Source organism: Lissotriton vulgaris, chromosome 6 (genome assembly GCF_964263255.1).
Source record: "Lissotriton vulgaris chromosome 6, aLisVul1.2, whole genome shotgun sequence".
NCBI lineage: Eukaryota > Metazoa > Chordata > Amphibia > Caudata > Salamandridae > Lissotriton > Lissotriton vulgaris.
In genome coordinates this window covers 417,258,851-417,276,376 of record NC_141694.1, presented here as the reverse complement: position 1 = coordinate 417,276,376, position 17,526 = coordinate 417,258,851, and the positions used below count along the sequence as shown (strand labels likewise).

The window sequence follows — 17,526 nt, the reverse complement described above, 5'->3', positions numbered from 1 at the left end:
TAAACGCGCAAGATATAGAAAGGAGGCACAAAAGGAATTAAAAATCGACAGTCAGTGCAAGGACCGGGTAGAACCGAAACGCCTTCATTCAATTAGGCATGGAGACACAATCAAGGCTCCCTTAATTAACACCGCGCTGGAGGTCAGGCCCTGCGCAGGCCTGCAGATGGGGGTAACATTTGATAGGCAAACTACTAAAATGCTATGTATAGCAAAATAAGGTCCGGATTATGACAAACGTGTGCGTTATCTGCAGAAAAATGCGCGTCACTTCTTGGTTTTAAAATAGGAAGTCGAATACTCCGACTTCGCTATCCTTAACCAATCCAACTCCTGACTCTTAAAAAAAGTTTGAGGGCAACAGGTTCAATCTCTCGCTCTGCTTTGGGATTCTTTCGATTGTAGGGGTGAGAAACTCGAGGGGGCAGTAATGATGAGAAGAGACAACCTGGACATTCTTTCTTCATTTCACTCGGGGGATCTTATTCCAGCCTATTGAGTATTAACTCCTCTCCGCGAGCCAAATTGCCCTTTGCAGTATTAGAAGGAATACTATATTTAAATAGGAGGGCCACTGAATTTACGTTAAAAATATTACATTATAATCCAAATCTCTCCAGACATAACCCACTGACGCCTGTTGGCCTCTCGCATGCCCAGCTTCAGTCAGAGTGCTGCCCCCTAGCTCAGCATCACCGTCCTCACCTGGCCAGCGACCTGAAGGCAGGCCTCCCCAGGTGACTGACCCCGGCACGCAGGCCCTCCCCACCCCCTCACCTTGGGCAGCTCCCGCAGCTGGTTGGCGTCCAGGAGCAGCTCCTCCAGGCTGCGGCTGTAGCGATAGGTATCCTCGGGCACGGCTAGTAGCGAGCAGTGCCGCTTGTCGATGGTCTCGACGTGACGGTTGCACCGCCAGAGCGGGATACAGTGAAACATCCCCGCCCCTGTGCGGGGCAGGAGGCGGTGGCGGCACGGTCCGAAGCGCTCCCGGTGATGCAGTGCAGGCGCCGCAGCGTCTCCGGCCCCCAGCCTCTGGTGGGGAACAGAGCAGCGCCTCACTGACTACATGAAACCCCCGGCCGGGATCCAGCATCGGGAGCCCCAGCCCCCGGACCGGCCCCTGGCTCTAGGCGGCGGTCGCACAGTCCCTGCGCTCTGCAGCACGCCCGCCGGGCCCTCAGCTACTGTGGCGGCTCTGTGCAGCGTCCCGGTGATCACCGACCCTGGCTGCTGCGCTTCCCCTGGGTGTTTTGTCCGCACTCTCGTTTCATTTCACTCCTGCTGCTGAACGGGGCTGACCCGGAACACTGCCCCCTCCCCGCCCATCTCCCTCATTCCTGGCTGACGTCACGGCTCCCGGCTCTGGTATCTGACCCCCGGGCAGTGAGACTGAGGATCAGCCCTCCCCGCCCGCCCGCTGCCAGTCACTGCTGGGCGCTCCCAGGAAGCCACGGGCGTGCGGCCAGCGCGCCAGACACAGCGCCCTCGAAACCGGCGGGATCCACTAGAGCTGCCTGACCCATTATACGGGACCCCATGCTGTACAGACCCACTACAGCAAGCCCCAAGTGCGCAACATGCTCTCTACACCGAATCCCTTATACACGGGACACTCTATTCCAAAAATATAGTCCCTTTACACTACAATATCAACCCTGGACACGAAATGCTCTCCGCGATATACCTCCCTACGTCGCAGAACCATACAATCCATTGGGCCATCTATAAAATTCCCAGTCACATTACCCCTAACTCTACCCCACACCTCCCTTATACACAGCATCATCGTGGTCGTTTACTACATACAAAGAGAATCGTGAAAGTAATATAAACCACCCGTTCCTATGTGTTTTTCACAGTTCTCAAAGTCGGAGAACAACCCGCCCATTCGTAGAACTTGTGTACGCCCTTGTACTTGATGGAGGAGACCCACGAGGCAGATCTCGTCAGACTGGACTTTGCCCGTTCGCCGCAGTCATTTCCGAGCCGTGTCCTTGTTGAGGTTGCAAAGTCACTACAACTTTCAGCCTTGGGAAACACCTACTGGCTCACTCACGCACAAACACCATAATTGCTCTATCTAGGCGGTCGCCTCCCAGCAGGCACCAATGAGCACTGAAGAAGTGGGAAAAGTACACCGCCTTATGTGCTCATTCAATAGTGCAACAAATGCCTTCCCTTCGGAATGGCAAAAGTAAACAAATCCGAGGTTCATTTATCCTGCGGAAAGCGTGGGAGTATGGTAGCGTCTGCACCGTCTCGACATTCTTCAGCGCTACAATAAAACATTTCAAATGATACACAGGTACAGGCATCATACATGTGGGAATGTCTAGTGATCTGAAGCAGAGTTTAGCGTTTGGGTTCCTTCATGTCTCAGCTCTAGTCCTCTCAATCGTATCGTTTTGTTTAATTTCAGATCTTTATTCGGATACATTTTATCCATAAAAGCACAGATCATCATAGTAAAAAAGGAAATATAACAATCCATAGACAAGAGCTTAAAAAACGGAGTCATACATTAGTATAGCATACAACGAGTATTTACAGAAGATCCCATAAATCAATTACTTTTACAACTCATTCTCTATATGAAAATAGAACATCATAAAGTGCACATTGAGTTGCGAGCACGTACTGACAATTTAAAAAAGGTACCTACACGGGCCATTAACTCATCATTTTCTAACTTAGGGATTGTTAAGTGGGCTTCTCCTAAATGTATGGTTGTGTGTTATTAAAAAATGGGAGCAAAAACTGGTTAGTATATCGGCTATAATATTTACAACAACAAAAAAAAATGGAGTATTGTCTGCCCACTCCTGTCATCACATGGGCAAGGTAATTGTCCCAGATTCGCAGTGTACCCCAAAGGAAAGCAAAGCAGAAATTTGACTGTATCAGCCCTTAGGCAAAACAATAATCCTCTCTCCCAGGGTCCAATTGGCTTTAGGAGGTAACTAGGTAGGGTATTTAATTCTTCCACAACTGGCAAATAACTTTCTACAGATTTTTTCTGAATCTCCCTTTTAAATCTTAAAGTCCTGTAAAGATCATATAAAACCCCCGAATCACTTTTTTTATTCATGTCAACGGAATCTTCCGGCATTGTAAAAATCTGAGCATGGTTGATACTACTCAAGGTATCCCTTGTAGCAGCGAGCCATGGTATATCTTTCCCCTTATCACACCTTTAGCAGTCTCTAATAATCTCTCTAGTCGCAAGCTAAAGAGAATGGGTTGCGCCTTTATAAAGTCTTCAACATAATGTAAATTTAGTTCTGCAGGACAAATGAACTGTGAGGTCGAAATCGGGGCTCTCAGTACTTTCCTACAGAATCTGTTTTCTTCAAGTTGAATACTATTGCACTTTGTGTGTCCCCATATCTCTGCGGCATATCTCGCAGTTGTAATACACTGTGTTTTGTACATTTTCAAAAGTGCTAATATTATCCCTGTCTTTTTAGGCTGCCGTAAACTAATAAGTGAATTGATAACTTTAGAGAACTTGTTCCTACTATGTGTCACATGGTCAGTCCATGACCCATTGGCAGAGAAAACAAGCCCAAGATAGGGGAAGGTGCTTGTACAGTGAAGTTTTTGCTCATCTGCGGTAATAGAATTTAAAATATGCTTTTTTGGCCCGCAAGACATAATAAATGATTTTTTTAAATTAGTACACAAATCTAAGCTACCCATAAATTCCACAAAGCCCCGCACTAAAATTTGTAAGGCATTTGTCGTTCGTCCCATTAAAACAGCATCATCAGCATACAATAAGGTGGGTACTAGATTACCATTAATTTTGGGGACATCATTAGTAAGTGCGAGAAGGGATTTATGAAAATTGTTAATATATAAAATGAAAAGCAGGGGTGCCAGAACACACCCCTGCCTTACACCCCTATCAATTCTGATGTCCCCTGAGACTTCCCATTAGTATTAATCCTTACTCTCGCCCATAAATTCCTATGTAGGTATGCTAAAAAAACAACAAAAACATCATCTAATCCATACTCCAAAAGGGTAGACCATAACCGGGACCTATTAACAAAATCGAAGGCCGAGGTAAGATCCATAAAAGCCATATATATAGGGGTTTGCTTAGCTACAGTATATTTCCCAATAATTAATTTGAGGTTCAGACATTGTTCAATAGTCAAGTAAAAGTTAGAGGTAAAAGAGCACCGCTTATATTTTTCAAAGTTGTGTAGAAATTCAATCAAACAGTTTCTCAAAGTTGGAGAGTGCCGCCCAGGGTGGCGTCTCTTGTCAATGGCGTCCTGAATAATTAATCAAAAGTAGTGCTCACAATAGAACATTGAAAGCATCCCCTGGCGCACTTCTCTCTAGTCTCCTGGGGTTATCAGGATTCCTTATTCAAATGATACTGTGGAGTCAATAGTTCATGTTATCCAACGATCTTATTTTATTCATAAATTCGTAGGATATTCTTTATATGTCCTTTTAACTTATAGTTTTTCATTTCCTCTCAATTAACATTCTCTTAATTCATCAGTCCAATGCATTTCGGGCTATGCGGCCCTTCATCGGGGACCATAAGCTGAAACAAGGTACAATAATGGTGTAATCAATATGACATACAAAATAAACAAAACAATAACAATCAACTGTGTGTGCATATGTGAAAACCCCAGCTGACTGCGTGAAATAACACAAAAGTATTAGCTGCCCTCAGGCACTCACATGAATGAGTTGTCAACTGAATCAGATCGTAAAACAATTCGCTTTCAAAGCAACCAGGCTGGGAAAATACACAAAAGTTCGCCTTATACACACTAAGTATTGCATACTCCCATAGTTTAAAAAGTCGCCCTGGAATGCACGTTTTATAAACAAAACTTACTATTTAGACGCGAAGCGTCTCCCCCAAAAGTTTGCTAGCTATACGAAGTGTTCACGGTGTTTCAAAGCAGCCGCGCACGGCCGCCACTCTCTGTACTTGTATCATCTCAATTTCTTCCCCATTATGTTACTCCCTCTCTGATTGGTCCGACGTCCGATCACGTGATCGGAAGTCGGCCAATCAGGTGCCGGAGATTCTTCAACCTGAAACTATAGCGAGAGACCTCGCAACAGAGTAGCTGGTAGTCTCAATAAAGTTACAACAATGACTTATGTGATAACAAATAAAGAGTGAAAACAAAGTGAAAAAAGTGACATTCAACAGTAATATAACCAAAAATACTTGCGTGGATCGTAAAGTCAAAGGACCTTACATCCCATGTCACAGGTCCAAGGCTCTGTAAATGCCATTAGTTAAAGGTAACACATAAATTCCCTACGGTCATTGAGACCGAACGGTTTTTGAGAGTTTAGCAAATACATCCAATTATTTTCTCTTTGCAGCAAAAAACGATTATTGTCACAACCTTCTTTCTTTTCGATAACTTCCAGAATGAGAAATTGTAACTGGGAAATGTTATGGTGTGCTGCAGAAAAATGCATCGCTACCGATGATTTGACATTGCCAGTTCTGATGTTGGATTTATGTTCGTTCAGTCTCACTTAAATTTTTCGTGTGGTTTTACCAACATATACCTTCCCACAAGGGCACTTCAGCATATAAATGGCATTAGCTGTGTCACAGGTAGCGTTTACCCAAAGTTTAATTTTATGTCCTTTCATTGGATGTGTTAGACAGTTTCGTCTAATGATATTATTACAATTGCCACATTGTAAACAAGGTCTGGTTCCACGAAAAATCTCCATAGGGTCTGCTTTGATTTTGAGTAGTTCACCAAGGTTCCTGCCCCTTGTAAAAGCAAAAATAGGTTGGTCATCAGATGCATTTTTGAAATCAGGTTCAGCTTTAAGGATGTTCCAATGGCTACGAATGACTTTCTTGAAGTTGTAACTCACAGTGGAGTATTTAGACACGATGGTCATACTATTTTGTTTGTCTTTGGTGCGTGTCTTCAATAGATCTGCTCTCTGCATGTTGTTGACTTTCTGTTCAGACTGATTGATCAGTGTGTCAGGGTAACCTCTATTTCGAAACCTGTTGCCCATTTCCCTTATCTTTAGTTTTGCTTTCTCCGAGTCGGATGTGATTCTTTTTGCACGCATCATTTGCGATACGGGCAGATGTTGTTTTAATGGCTCTTGGTGAAAACTCTGGAAATGCAGGGTGTTATTTCTATCTATCTCTTTAGGGTACATTTCCGTTTCTATCCCTCCTGGGCGTAGATTAATTCGTACATCAAGAAAAGTGATGGTGGTATCCGATATTTCCCATGTGAGCTGTATTCTCTCGTCCTTCGTATTGAGTTCCAATAATGCTCTTTCCAATGATTCTTTAGTGTTTTTCCATAGAATAAAGATGTTGTCGATATAACAAACAAAATTTTTTACGTTTGTTGTCCAAAGAGGGTCATTCAGCACGTTGTGTTCTTCGTACGATTTCATATAGATGTTGGCATACACTGGGGCTGCGCAATTGCCCATCGACGTTCCAACCAGTTGTTGATACCAGATGTTGTCAACTTTAAAATAACTGTGATATAATGTAAATACAATTAATTCCATAAGGAAAGTTTGAAAAAGGAATCCTGGTAACCCCAGGAGACTAGAGAGAAGTGCGCCAGTGGATGTTTTCAATGTTCTATTGTGAGCACTACTTTTGGTTTATTGTTCAATAGTCCCCACTTTGCTTTGAAATCCCAGTTGGCATGATTGTAAAATACAGTCATCCTCGGCCCAAGACTTTATTCTGTTGTGCGAGATCCTCCCTACAATTTTCATTGTATTGTCTATATGGGAGATCGGCCTGTAACAGTTGGGTTGCGATCGGTCACCCTTTTTAAAAAGTGGCACAATAATGCTTGTCGACCAGGTACTTGGGAGTGGGGTGTTAGCTAAATTATTAAAAACATTTAATAAAATGGCCGCCCAGAACTCGGGTTTAACTTTGATCAAATCAATAGGCAGCCCATCTGGACCTGGAGCTTTATTACTCAAACTCTGATTAATAACACCTTCAACTTCCTGCAGTTATTTTAATCGCAGGGGGTCTTCAGGCGTTAAGGGGGCTTCGCTCTGTGTAGGCAATGAATAGATCATGGAAAAGTGGGCTTCCCAAGCCTCACCTGTCACATTGCAGCTTATGGAAGTTAGTGGCCGAGGGAGTGCTCTCATACTTTTAACTGCAGCCCAGAAAGCATTCCCATCTTTTAGCAGGGCGGCCACTGCTAGATCATCCCAGCGCTTGTTCAAAATCTGCTCTTTCCTCTGTAGGATGGCTACCGTATACTTTTTTCTCAACAGTTTAACCAGAAGGGGGTCTCTTGGGATTTTTGATAATGCTAGACGTAACTGTCTAATTAATTCATGAGCATTCACGATTAAACCACCTTAACCTAGGTTCCACTCTTGACAATATAGACTTGATCCCTTCACATAGTTTCCCCAAATTTCCAACTACCTTCAGGATAGGATCCTGAAATGTCAAACATGAATCGAAAAGACTCGAGTAGTCACTAACCATTTTAGCGAAAAGATCAATATAGCTAACTCCCCGCCAAATCAGTCTTAAGTTATCAGTAGATGGTGTCAAATCCCTTGCACCACACTCATTATTATAGTTGGGTTTAGGGGCGATTCATAGTTCTATCGTAATTGGATTATGGTCGCCATGAATGACAGGGACAACCATAGCTAGGGTTAAGCAATCCTCAAGAGTGGGAGAAATAAAAACATAATCAATCACAGTGGCACTACTCCTTCCTCTCAATGTTGGTTCCGGGGTATCCCCATCATAGTTTACCTCAGCAATTTCCATCACGTTTTACAAATTATGTTTATACAAGTGATCACATCATTCAATACCCCTATGGCATTGATATACCTTGTTACTAATCCCAATGGATGTCATATAATCAATCAGTATTTTAGCATTAAAATCACCCCCCAGACAAATACCCATAGTATTACCGAGCTGTAGGGATGCAATGAAAAAACAAATTAATAAACTTCATATTATGTACTGAATAGAAATCCTTATTATAAAAATTAATTAAACATATGGATTTACCCCTTTTATATATTATAGCTTGGAATTTATCATCTTTGGTGTCTAACACCTTTACGGTGCCTCCAGCCGCAATGCTCACCCAGATTGAAAGGCCTCCAGATGGACAGCCAAACCTTGGAGTGAGGGCAATTGTATTATGACATTCAAACCCCTCAATATATAGATCTTTGGTGGTCCATGTCTCCTGGAACATAAGAATGTCCTGATCCTGAACAAAATGTATCCATTCTGGTAAAAGCACTTTGGATTCTAGGCCTGCATCATTCCAACTTAGTACCTTAAGGTTACTATTATTATTTAACTTGTTGGGTAACCCAGAACGGTTCCCCACTACCTCCAAAGGGGGGCCAGCTACATCGGGCATTGCATAATTTCTATGTTCCAAAGAGCACACTTCTATATTTATCTGTGGGTCAACTTTATGAGATAAAACATGGTTTATTGGCTCGGAGGGATACACATGTGCACTAGTTAGAGGGTCTTCTTCTGTGATTAACAGGTGTGGCATTAGTCAATCCTGACTAACTAGGTCAGATAAAGGTGAAAACCTGTTATGCAAGATTGGAAAGGGGGTATTATTTATCAGAGGTCCAGGGACCGGCCTATAAAAGTAGCCCAACGGCAATGTGCAGATATGTGTGGAATTAAGAGTGAAATCTTCCTGAGCCCTCAGAAGTGATCTGACCTTGGGTGGACTGCGAAAATTAATCAATATACAATCCCCATCGATATTCTTTGGTGTCACTCCCACCCACCCAACTCTTCTAACCATAATGATGTTATACATATCCGACAGCTTAAACCTCCTGTGTTTGGACTGCCAATCCACACATTTGTTTCGCAACTGTAGCCAGGTTCCCCCCTGTTCTTTCTGGAGAGATGGTACCCCTGCCAACACTAAGACATATGGGCAAGCCTCTGGCGGTAATCCCAAAACCTCCTTGTTAGCATCATTGTGACCCTTTCTCAAAATTTCATAGAGCCATTGCCTGACTTGATATTCTCTCTAGGCAAGCTAGTAGCTGGGTCAGACAGACTAATAAAGGGCACGTTCTGAAAAAGCCCGGGTATTTTGCATGTATTGGTAACATGAAACAGATTTCGCAGTGCTTCATTAGGTTTAGATACAAAAAGATCCTTAACTTTGCTACAGGTTGGACATGTTACACAAGAGTTAACAGATGGAACACCTGTAGACATTACTGGAGCTGAAATCAATGAATCAGACCCTGTCCCAACACTTGAAACAATAGGTTGCACCCCCCTGCAATTACAAAACTCTGTAAAGAGTCCCTTTGGCCACTCGTGTGATTCATTGATGTTTCCAGATGATCTAGACGATCCCAGAGGGAGGTGAAGATCCTATCTAATAGTTCCTTAAACCGTACAAAGGCAGTATCCAAGACAGCATCTATGGTAGTGTCAGGAGTTGCATCCCCAAGGGGACTCAATGTTAATAGCGGGGGCTCGATATCAGTCTGTGTGCTTCTAGAATTTGTTTGTACCTCCGTCGTCACCGCTCGTGGCTCTTTTTGGTATATTTGTTTCTGGGTACCCACACCCCTTTAGCTCTTTTCCAAAGTCGCTTTCTTCTTTCCTCCCGTGTGGGGTTTAGATGTCCTGGCCCTTGTGGATGTACTAGGGCCGTCTGAGAAAGCTACAGTAGGTGTGTCCGAGCTAGGTGCGTGAGGGTGCTGAGGCGAACTTAATTGCATGCTTTGTATGGTCGCAGTCTGGCATGGTTGTAAAGCTCCATCCGCAATAGCAGAGCCTAGTGATAAACGTCTATGCTGGGAAATGGGGTCTAATGACAGTCACCGCTCGGTCAGCTCAATCTCATGACTGCGCATCGATTCCGCCCTGATAGTAAAGGCGTACACATTCCCCATTACTCCCTTCCGTGCACTCATGGTGAAAGCTAAAACCCAGGAACTAAAAGCCTATACAGCAGGAAATATAGTGATCAATCAGGGCTTAAATCGGGACTAAAAGTCATTAACACACAGTACCTGCTTTACACAAACTGGGAGGCCTCAATCTGCTGTGTTGCTAATCAGATGTTAGAGGGGGGCCCAGCCCAGTCTCCTTCGGGCTCCGACGGGCGTTGATGGGCACGCCCTTGGCCCGGGTGCGCCCCGCGCTGTGGGAGGGCTGCAGTGATTTTATCCCACAAATTAAGAACTAGCAGAGGCTTGTGCTAAGGACAGTATAGGCAGGTAAAGGATAACTTTTCAAAAGTTACCTCTCCTTAATATTTATTAAAAATTTGACTTCACCATTACATTGGAATTTTAAAAACGATTAAAAATAGTTATTTAAATATTTTTGTAGGTAGGCCAATTCCCAAGATACAGTATTAGTGTTTTATTTTGTACTCAGATTTTCTACATAGGATAGCTATACCTGCCACAATTCAAATAGCTTTTAGGGCCTTTTCACTATAGGGACATTGTTACACTAATATGCGAAATGCCCCTCTTTTAAATATCATGCAGCCTATGTTTTTGTGTGATAGGGCCTACATAGGGGTAAAGTGATAATATTTAAAAGGGAGGTTTTACCTGCCAAAAGGGGTATTTTAACAGGTTGCACTGCAGGTTTTACAGTGCAACTGTCAGGCTACAATGGCAGGCCTGAAGACATGATTTCCGTGCAACAATAGTGAATGGTACAATAAGTGCTGTGGTCCACAGGTGACATTTAGCTTTTCACCTGCCAAAGGTGCAGTCTCCACACCAAATACTATTGCATTATAGTTGAGTTAAATACATCAATCCGGGTTTAGACAATTTCTACATGTTTTATGGTCATGATTAAAGCCATTCTGTTATGAAGCAAACCAGGTGGGATCTCTCCCCTCCCTCCGGGACCTCCTCAATGTGCATATTGTTTCTCCAACATCTATCCTCAGCATCCTCGGCCCTCACTTCTAGGACACTTACTTTTACGTTGGAGGGTGGTCAGCATGGTTTGCATAGAGCCTGTGGAATCCTCTACTTTTGAGAGGCTGCTTTTCACTTCAGTCACTCTGTCGGCTGTATTTCTCAGGTCCTGTGCAACGACAGGTTGAGGGTCAGTTTGCCTGTCTTACTTTCCAGGCAGGCCCTGAGTCCTGATCGCCTTGAAGGATGGAGGCCGTGAGCTTTGGCTGACAGGTAGCCCCTTGGTCCTGGCCTTTTTGATTGTCGACTCCAGAAGTGGGCCTTGCGGATTTATCAATTTCCCCTTGTGTTGAGTGGGTGTTTGGTTTATCCTTGTCCATGGTGGATGCTCTGCACTGCACAGGTTCTCCTTTCGGAAAATCCCCTTGCGGTCCATGCGTCATAGTGCACCCCTCTAACCTGGAAGTATGAACAGGGGCCAAGGGAATCTCTTCAGGGAAGCTGGCTTTATAGTTGCCCCGCCGTGGCTCCAGCATGAGCCAAATTAATGCAGCTGGGGCAGAGAGGAGGCCAAAGTGTCAGTAGGAGGCTCCTGGAACATCTAAACAGGTCCAGGACATGCTGCCCAATAAAATTGCACACTCATATGAATGAAGCTGGATATGTTTCACTGTGTTGGGTTTAGTACTAGTCCACACACAATGCAACTTGATACACCACCCACGTTTCTGCCAGCAAAAAGAGATCATTCCACGGGGGAGGTGAAAAGAAAAGTTTATAACATCATTGAAAGCCATTAAGGCAGACAAATGTTAGTTAAAAGAAGGAAGAACATTTTCTTACACTAGTTGGTACAAAGAGGTCAAGGAGAATAAAATGAGCCCGAGAAAGATATCAAAAGAAAGGAGACAACATGAAATTATCATGAATTCTAGAATTGGATAGCTTTAAGTTTTATACACATGCTGTAAAAGATGATGAGTTATTGTATGAATTTCTCATGGCTTTAAGGGTACTTTTGATGTACTGTAACTTTGGAGCAGACAGAGGAGTTAATAAGAGGTCAAATTATTGTGCATGTCATGAGTAAAAAAGTACTAAAATAGTTGTGGGTTATAGAATATCGGAAGTGACAAAAACACAGCCAGAATAACAGAAAAATCTAAAAAATGGATTTTATGTGTATATGGTGGGAAGAGTGTGAGTGAAACAGAAGAAATAATCAGTGGGCCTGTTAGTAGTGGGTACCATAATTCAAAATATTAATATATAGTACATAGAAAGGATAAGAATATAACATGTTACAAATGCAGTAGTTTGAACCGTTTTGCTTCACCTAAAAAAGGTCAAACTATAGGGAACACTTGCATGTGATTTGGATGCCTAGGGCATTTTGCAAGAGTATGCAGGTTGGAGGAAACATTTGAAGATTACGAAGGGAAAAGTGTTGTGTGTAATTGGAAATAGCAAAGGAGGGAGTGGAAATAAAGGGGCTGCCTAAGTGCCAAGTAACTAATTTAAGGAAAAACTTGGCAATTGATTGTTGAGTGTTTCCCCATGGACCATAAGCACTAGATATTTCAGGAGGAATTTGAAGATGTTTTAAAAGAGGACTATTTGGAAAAATACTGATACAATTGTGGAAAGGTTTGGTTGATGGATTATACATACTACTTGATATAGTGAGCAAAGTATATAGTTTAAAGGAAGGACAGTGGTTATCAAAATGATGTATGTTGCAGTAAAAAAGGTTAATATATTGGAAAGGAAAGACTAATGGAAATTGGACATCATTTCAGACCATCATTTCAAAGAACAGGCTGTATTTCGGAATGAACATAGGGGGAAGGAATTGATTGTAAAACAATTCCCAGGTTCCTTTACTGATTAATCAGGAGAGCATACAGGGTTTTCACATTGTATTAAGTAAAGAAGATATGCTTTACCATTAAAGGAAAAATTATTGAGTACGGTACCTATAAGGGTCAGAGAAAAGTTAAAGACAATGTTAGATATGATGGTTGATGAAGAAATAGTCAAATCAATTGAATCTTCAGAGTTGATTTCTCCCATACTTCTGGCCCACAAATCAGACTAAAGCTTAAGATTGTGTGTTGACCGTAGATCTTTATATGGCAATCTAGTGGTGGATTGTCACCCCTAACTAATTTGAATGAGTTGGTGATAATGCTGGAGGTTCTATTATGTTCTCCATGTTACATATGAGAGAAGCTTACCACTAAGTAGAACTCTCACCAGAATCCAGAACCATGGCATCTTTCATTCCACCTCAAGGATTATACAAATAAAAAAAATGCCATTAGGGCTTGCCTCCACGACTTCCGTGTTTAAGAGAAGAATGTGCCCTCTTTTCAAGGACAGCAACATTGTGTAAAGTGTTTCCCAGATGATATGTTGATTTTTTCCCAGGAATATATACTGTATATGACAGAGATATGTAGGAGACTTGAGAAGAGCAGGTTAACTTTGAAGGAAAGCAAATATATATTACTTTGTAGCTGGGTAGATGACCTAGGCCATACTTTGGGATGGGGCTATTCCTCAAAAATCTCTTGTAGAAGTCATCTTAAAGCACTAGTCCCAGATAACACAGAAACACGTTTAGTGATTGCAGGCCTCTGTGAATACAATAGAAAGTTTGCAGAGAACTCTCAGTTGGGAAATTGTTTTGTGTTGAGATCTGACCACACATCTCTGGTTAGAATATTGTCCCCTGAGGAAGGGTGGAAGTCAAAGTTTTGCATTGACAGGATGACATCACAGATACACCATTCTAACTTTAAAGTGGAATAGGTGCCTGGGGAAAAAACATAACTGTTGACTGTCTAGACTACTGTATAAATCTGGGAAGGGTGATGTGGGTATGGTTTGTAAGGATGTAGATGTGGTGGCTACTTTAAGTGACGTAGTGAGTAAAACATTTAAGGTTATCAGAGGAATGTGTCTTTTGTATGAGCGCAAAGAAGAAGCATTTAACTCTGTCAAAAATGTGTGTGAGATGGTTGGCTGAGTTGTAGAAGTGTGGACTTTCAGTTTCTTCCATTTTAGAATATTTCAGAACATTAAGCGTTAGAAGGAGACCTTCTGTTGAAGGGGGGACTTGTGTTTCTCCGCTAGTTCTTTAGAATAAGATATTGGAGTTGCCTCATAAAAGTCAACCTAGGCTGTTGATGATGAAAGACTCATCAGAACACATTTTTGGTACCTGAAAAGTGATTAGATAGTTGAGAAATGAGTAAACTAATGTGTGGTGGGTGGAAGCGGTGATACCATGGTGAAAGTTTTGCCTGCACCTTTGAGTTAAGTGGAATTGACTAATTAAAGCCGCATTTCATATTTCGGAATGTTTAACAAATTGCTGACTGTAGCACGTTATGCCTGGTTTTGGTGGATTACAATTCAAATGGCCAGAGGTGAAATTTGTGTCACATGCCACTAAGCTGTCGGTCTGTGAATTTTTTAAGGACATTTTACTTTGAAGGATTATTCTGACACCCTAATTACATATGGAGTACAGTTGAAGTTGTAAGTTGTAAGCGTTTCTTAGGAAATGTGGTATACAGCACATAACAGCAGCCTTATATGAACTTCAATCAAATGGTCAAGTAGAAAGGTTTAGGAAGGTCGTGAAAGATGGGGTTCTTTGGGCATGTTCTTGTGGGTATGATTGGAAAGATGTTCTGAAGGAAAAATAGGTGATGTATTGGATTACCTAGTATATCATCACTGAGGTGAGACTATGTAGGTTATTGAGAGACACGGAATTTGTTTCAAAGCTATGTTTATGATGGGTAAGGAAAAGAGGTAGTTGTGAGGGAGAAGATGAAGTTGATTATCACATTGTTAGAGTTTTGTTATAGAGAAAACAACGAAACCGAATGAGAAGTTTAATATTAAATGAAAGGCTGTTCTTCCTAACATTTTGGTGAGAGACTGCATCTGGATTCTTAAACCTAGTGAGATTCCAAAATGAGTTTCTAAATTTGGGAAACCCAGTACTTTTGTAAAAGTAAACCCCAGCAGCTTTATTACTCAAGATAGAAGACTCTGGAATGCTAGAAGTGTTGTCAAATGTACATGTCAGAAATCTGTAGAACCTGTGCAATGCTATAATAAGACATTCTTGGTATGTATGACTAAAAGGGAGAAAGCAGCACAATCAAGAGTGTTGATACTAGAGTTTGTGGGGTTTGCAACCAGAAGAAGCTGAACAAAGGTGTGATGATGTGGGAGAGAAACAAGTGGAGTCTGGCTGTACTGGTGATGTACAGATAATGCTGGCATGACCAGAAATGATGGATCCATTGCTACCCTGGTCAAACTTGTGGTATGCAATAGAATACTGTTAACAAGTCTGAAAGATTGTGTGTAATGTATTGGTTTAATCACAATTTATATACTTTATAGTGACTTGGGTATTCGACTCTGATGATATATTTTTATTTGGTGTTATTATTGTTTGGGGGTGGGATGTGTGATATCTTCTGATACAAACTTCCATTTTGTTATGTGTTTCTTTGCTGTATTCTATTCTAGAGCATGCCAGTTGCTGTTAAAATGTTTACATTTGACTCCAGGAAATATCTGCAGGTGTTTGAGCTGTGTGGCTGAATAGGCAATGTGCTGAAGAGATAACCTATATTTTCCAGACCTTAGGATTCAACATTTTAACGATTGATAACTTGAAATCAGTGTTCATATACATAGTAGTTATGTTGCATAAACATCAATAATTTTGGCTCTTTGCTTAGTAAGAAGTAAGAAGCCACATGTGAGTAAGTGTTTTGTAGGTCTTGCCTGAGACAGTGCATTCAGTGTCGCCTGTTAGACATTTTGTTTACTTACAAGGGGCTCAGAGCCTACACATTGCTTTCCATTGGGTAGCTTCATCATCACTCTCATGTTTTAGCTTCTCCTTGGTCTGCGTGTGCCGGCTTAACTTCCTCTTTCTGTGTTTGTGCCTCCTCTAGAGCACGTCCGAAGCACTGCTTCCTTGAGCGGTGTCCTTCCACTGGTTTTGCTTTCGGAAGTACTTTTTTTTTTAAACATGCGCCATCGCTCCCAATTTGTTTCTTGCTCCCACTCCCTCCTGCCTTAATGTTTGCCCCATCTCTACTGTTTTGTTGCCTTCCCTATTTCACCCGTTCTCCTCCTGTTCCCCTCACGCTGTGTTGTTGTCCCTTCAGCCCTCCCCCATCCAGCATAGCTGCTTCCCCCTTACTTCCCAGAGGCAGTTTCTTTATTGGGGCACTGGGGCATCGACCCTCTTAAATGTATTGCCACGTTGGCCCCTATAGTAAAAAATACTCTTAAATTATTAAAAGTGTATTTTTTTCCCAATCGCAGTGCTTTTATTTAATCCGCTTCCAAAGGGCAGTCAGGTGAACAGATCATACTGCGTATGGGCGGGGTGGGGCTTAGTTATTGGCAGCAGGCTTGCTGGATCTGCACTTAACTGAAATCAACATTGGATTGGACGGGTGTCTTTCTGCGACCAACCCAACATGTGCACTTGAGGCCTCACCATCCCCACAATGCTAGTGAGCCGAGGCTCACAGCCGCATTCTCCACAGTCAATTAAGGAGTGCTGGTTTTGGCTGCTCCAGACAATCCTGGCACTGCTGTCATGCTGTTTGCCAAAATAAACAGCAAGGGAGTCGTGTCTGATTGGCTGTAGAGATGCTTATAGTAGGCCTGGTCTAGTAGTGAGACAGTGTGTAGGTGGGCGGTGTGTATTGAAAAACCATGACCAATCACTGAATGACTTTATTATAAGGCCATGCTGTGACTGGACTTTTTCTATTCCTTGCTAGCCTCTATAGTTCCCTTTTCAGTCCTAGTGCATAGCACACACAGGGCGAGGGAGTAGAAAACATTGATACAAGGGACAGGCTTGTCTTAGTGTTTACTTTATTTGTATTTCTTCCCTCCAACCTACATATAGGAGGCCCGCTTCTACTGTACTTCCAGTGTGTAATCCGGAAATAGGGTGTCCCTGTTGTTATCTACAGTGAAAGGGCCCTTATCCCTCGCTCTTTCCAGTAGTAAGTCCCTGTTGCGGAAATGTAGCAGGCGTGCCTCACAGGCCTCTGGGGGTTCCCAGGGACCATGGTTTAGCTGGGACTCTATGGGCTCTCTCGAGGGTATAGAAAGCCGAGAGGCCCTCTGGGGCTACTACACTTCCGAAACAAGTCTCCAGGAAGGACACCATATCATCTACCTCGGCCCCTTCCAGCAAACCCACGACCCTGTCGTTCTTTCATCAGTTGCACCCTTCATCATCATCAGCCCTACGCTCTAGGAGGCCCATTCGATTTGTGAGGGCCCCCAACTGCTGCTCAATAACCTTTTGCGCCAATGTCAGTTCCGCAATGCTTGTTTACGCCTCCTTAACCCTCTCCGAGAGTTTATGAGTTTTTTATGTTCTTCTCTTAAGAGGCCAAGACCAATCACCACGGTGCTAATGTCTTTATGGAGGGTAGCTTTCGTATCTGCTATGGCCTCAATAATTTTGTTAAGCTGGTGTTGCACAGAGTCCTCCTTAGTAGTCTGCTGTTGTTCTGAAGCACT

At 42.7% G+C, this 17,526-nt stretch overlaps 1 protein-coding gene across 1 annotated transcript in view; it reads right to left on the bottom strand.

Moving 5' to 3' along the window:
- Nucleotides 1-1,452, bottom strand: part of LRRC1 (leucine rich repeat containing 1) — a 517,165-nt gene extending 515,713 nt beyond the window's left edge. Inside the window, exon 1 of the mRNA XM_086926433.1 lies at nucleotides 778-1,452. Within this exon, the coding sequence (XP_086782559.1) occupies nucleotides 778-936 (159 nt within the window). The 5' untranslated portion in view covers nucleotides 937-1,452. The remainder of the gene's footprint in view (nucleotides 1-777) is intronic.
- Between the last annotated feature and the right edge of the window lie 16,074 nt (nucleotides 1,453-17,526).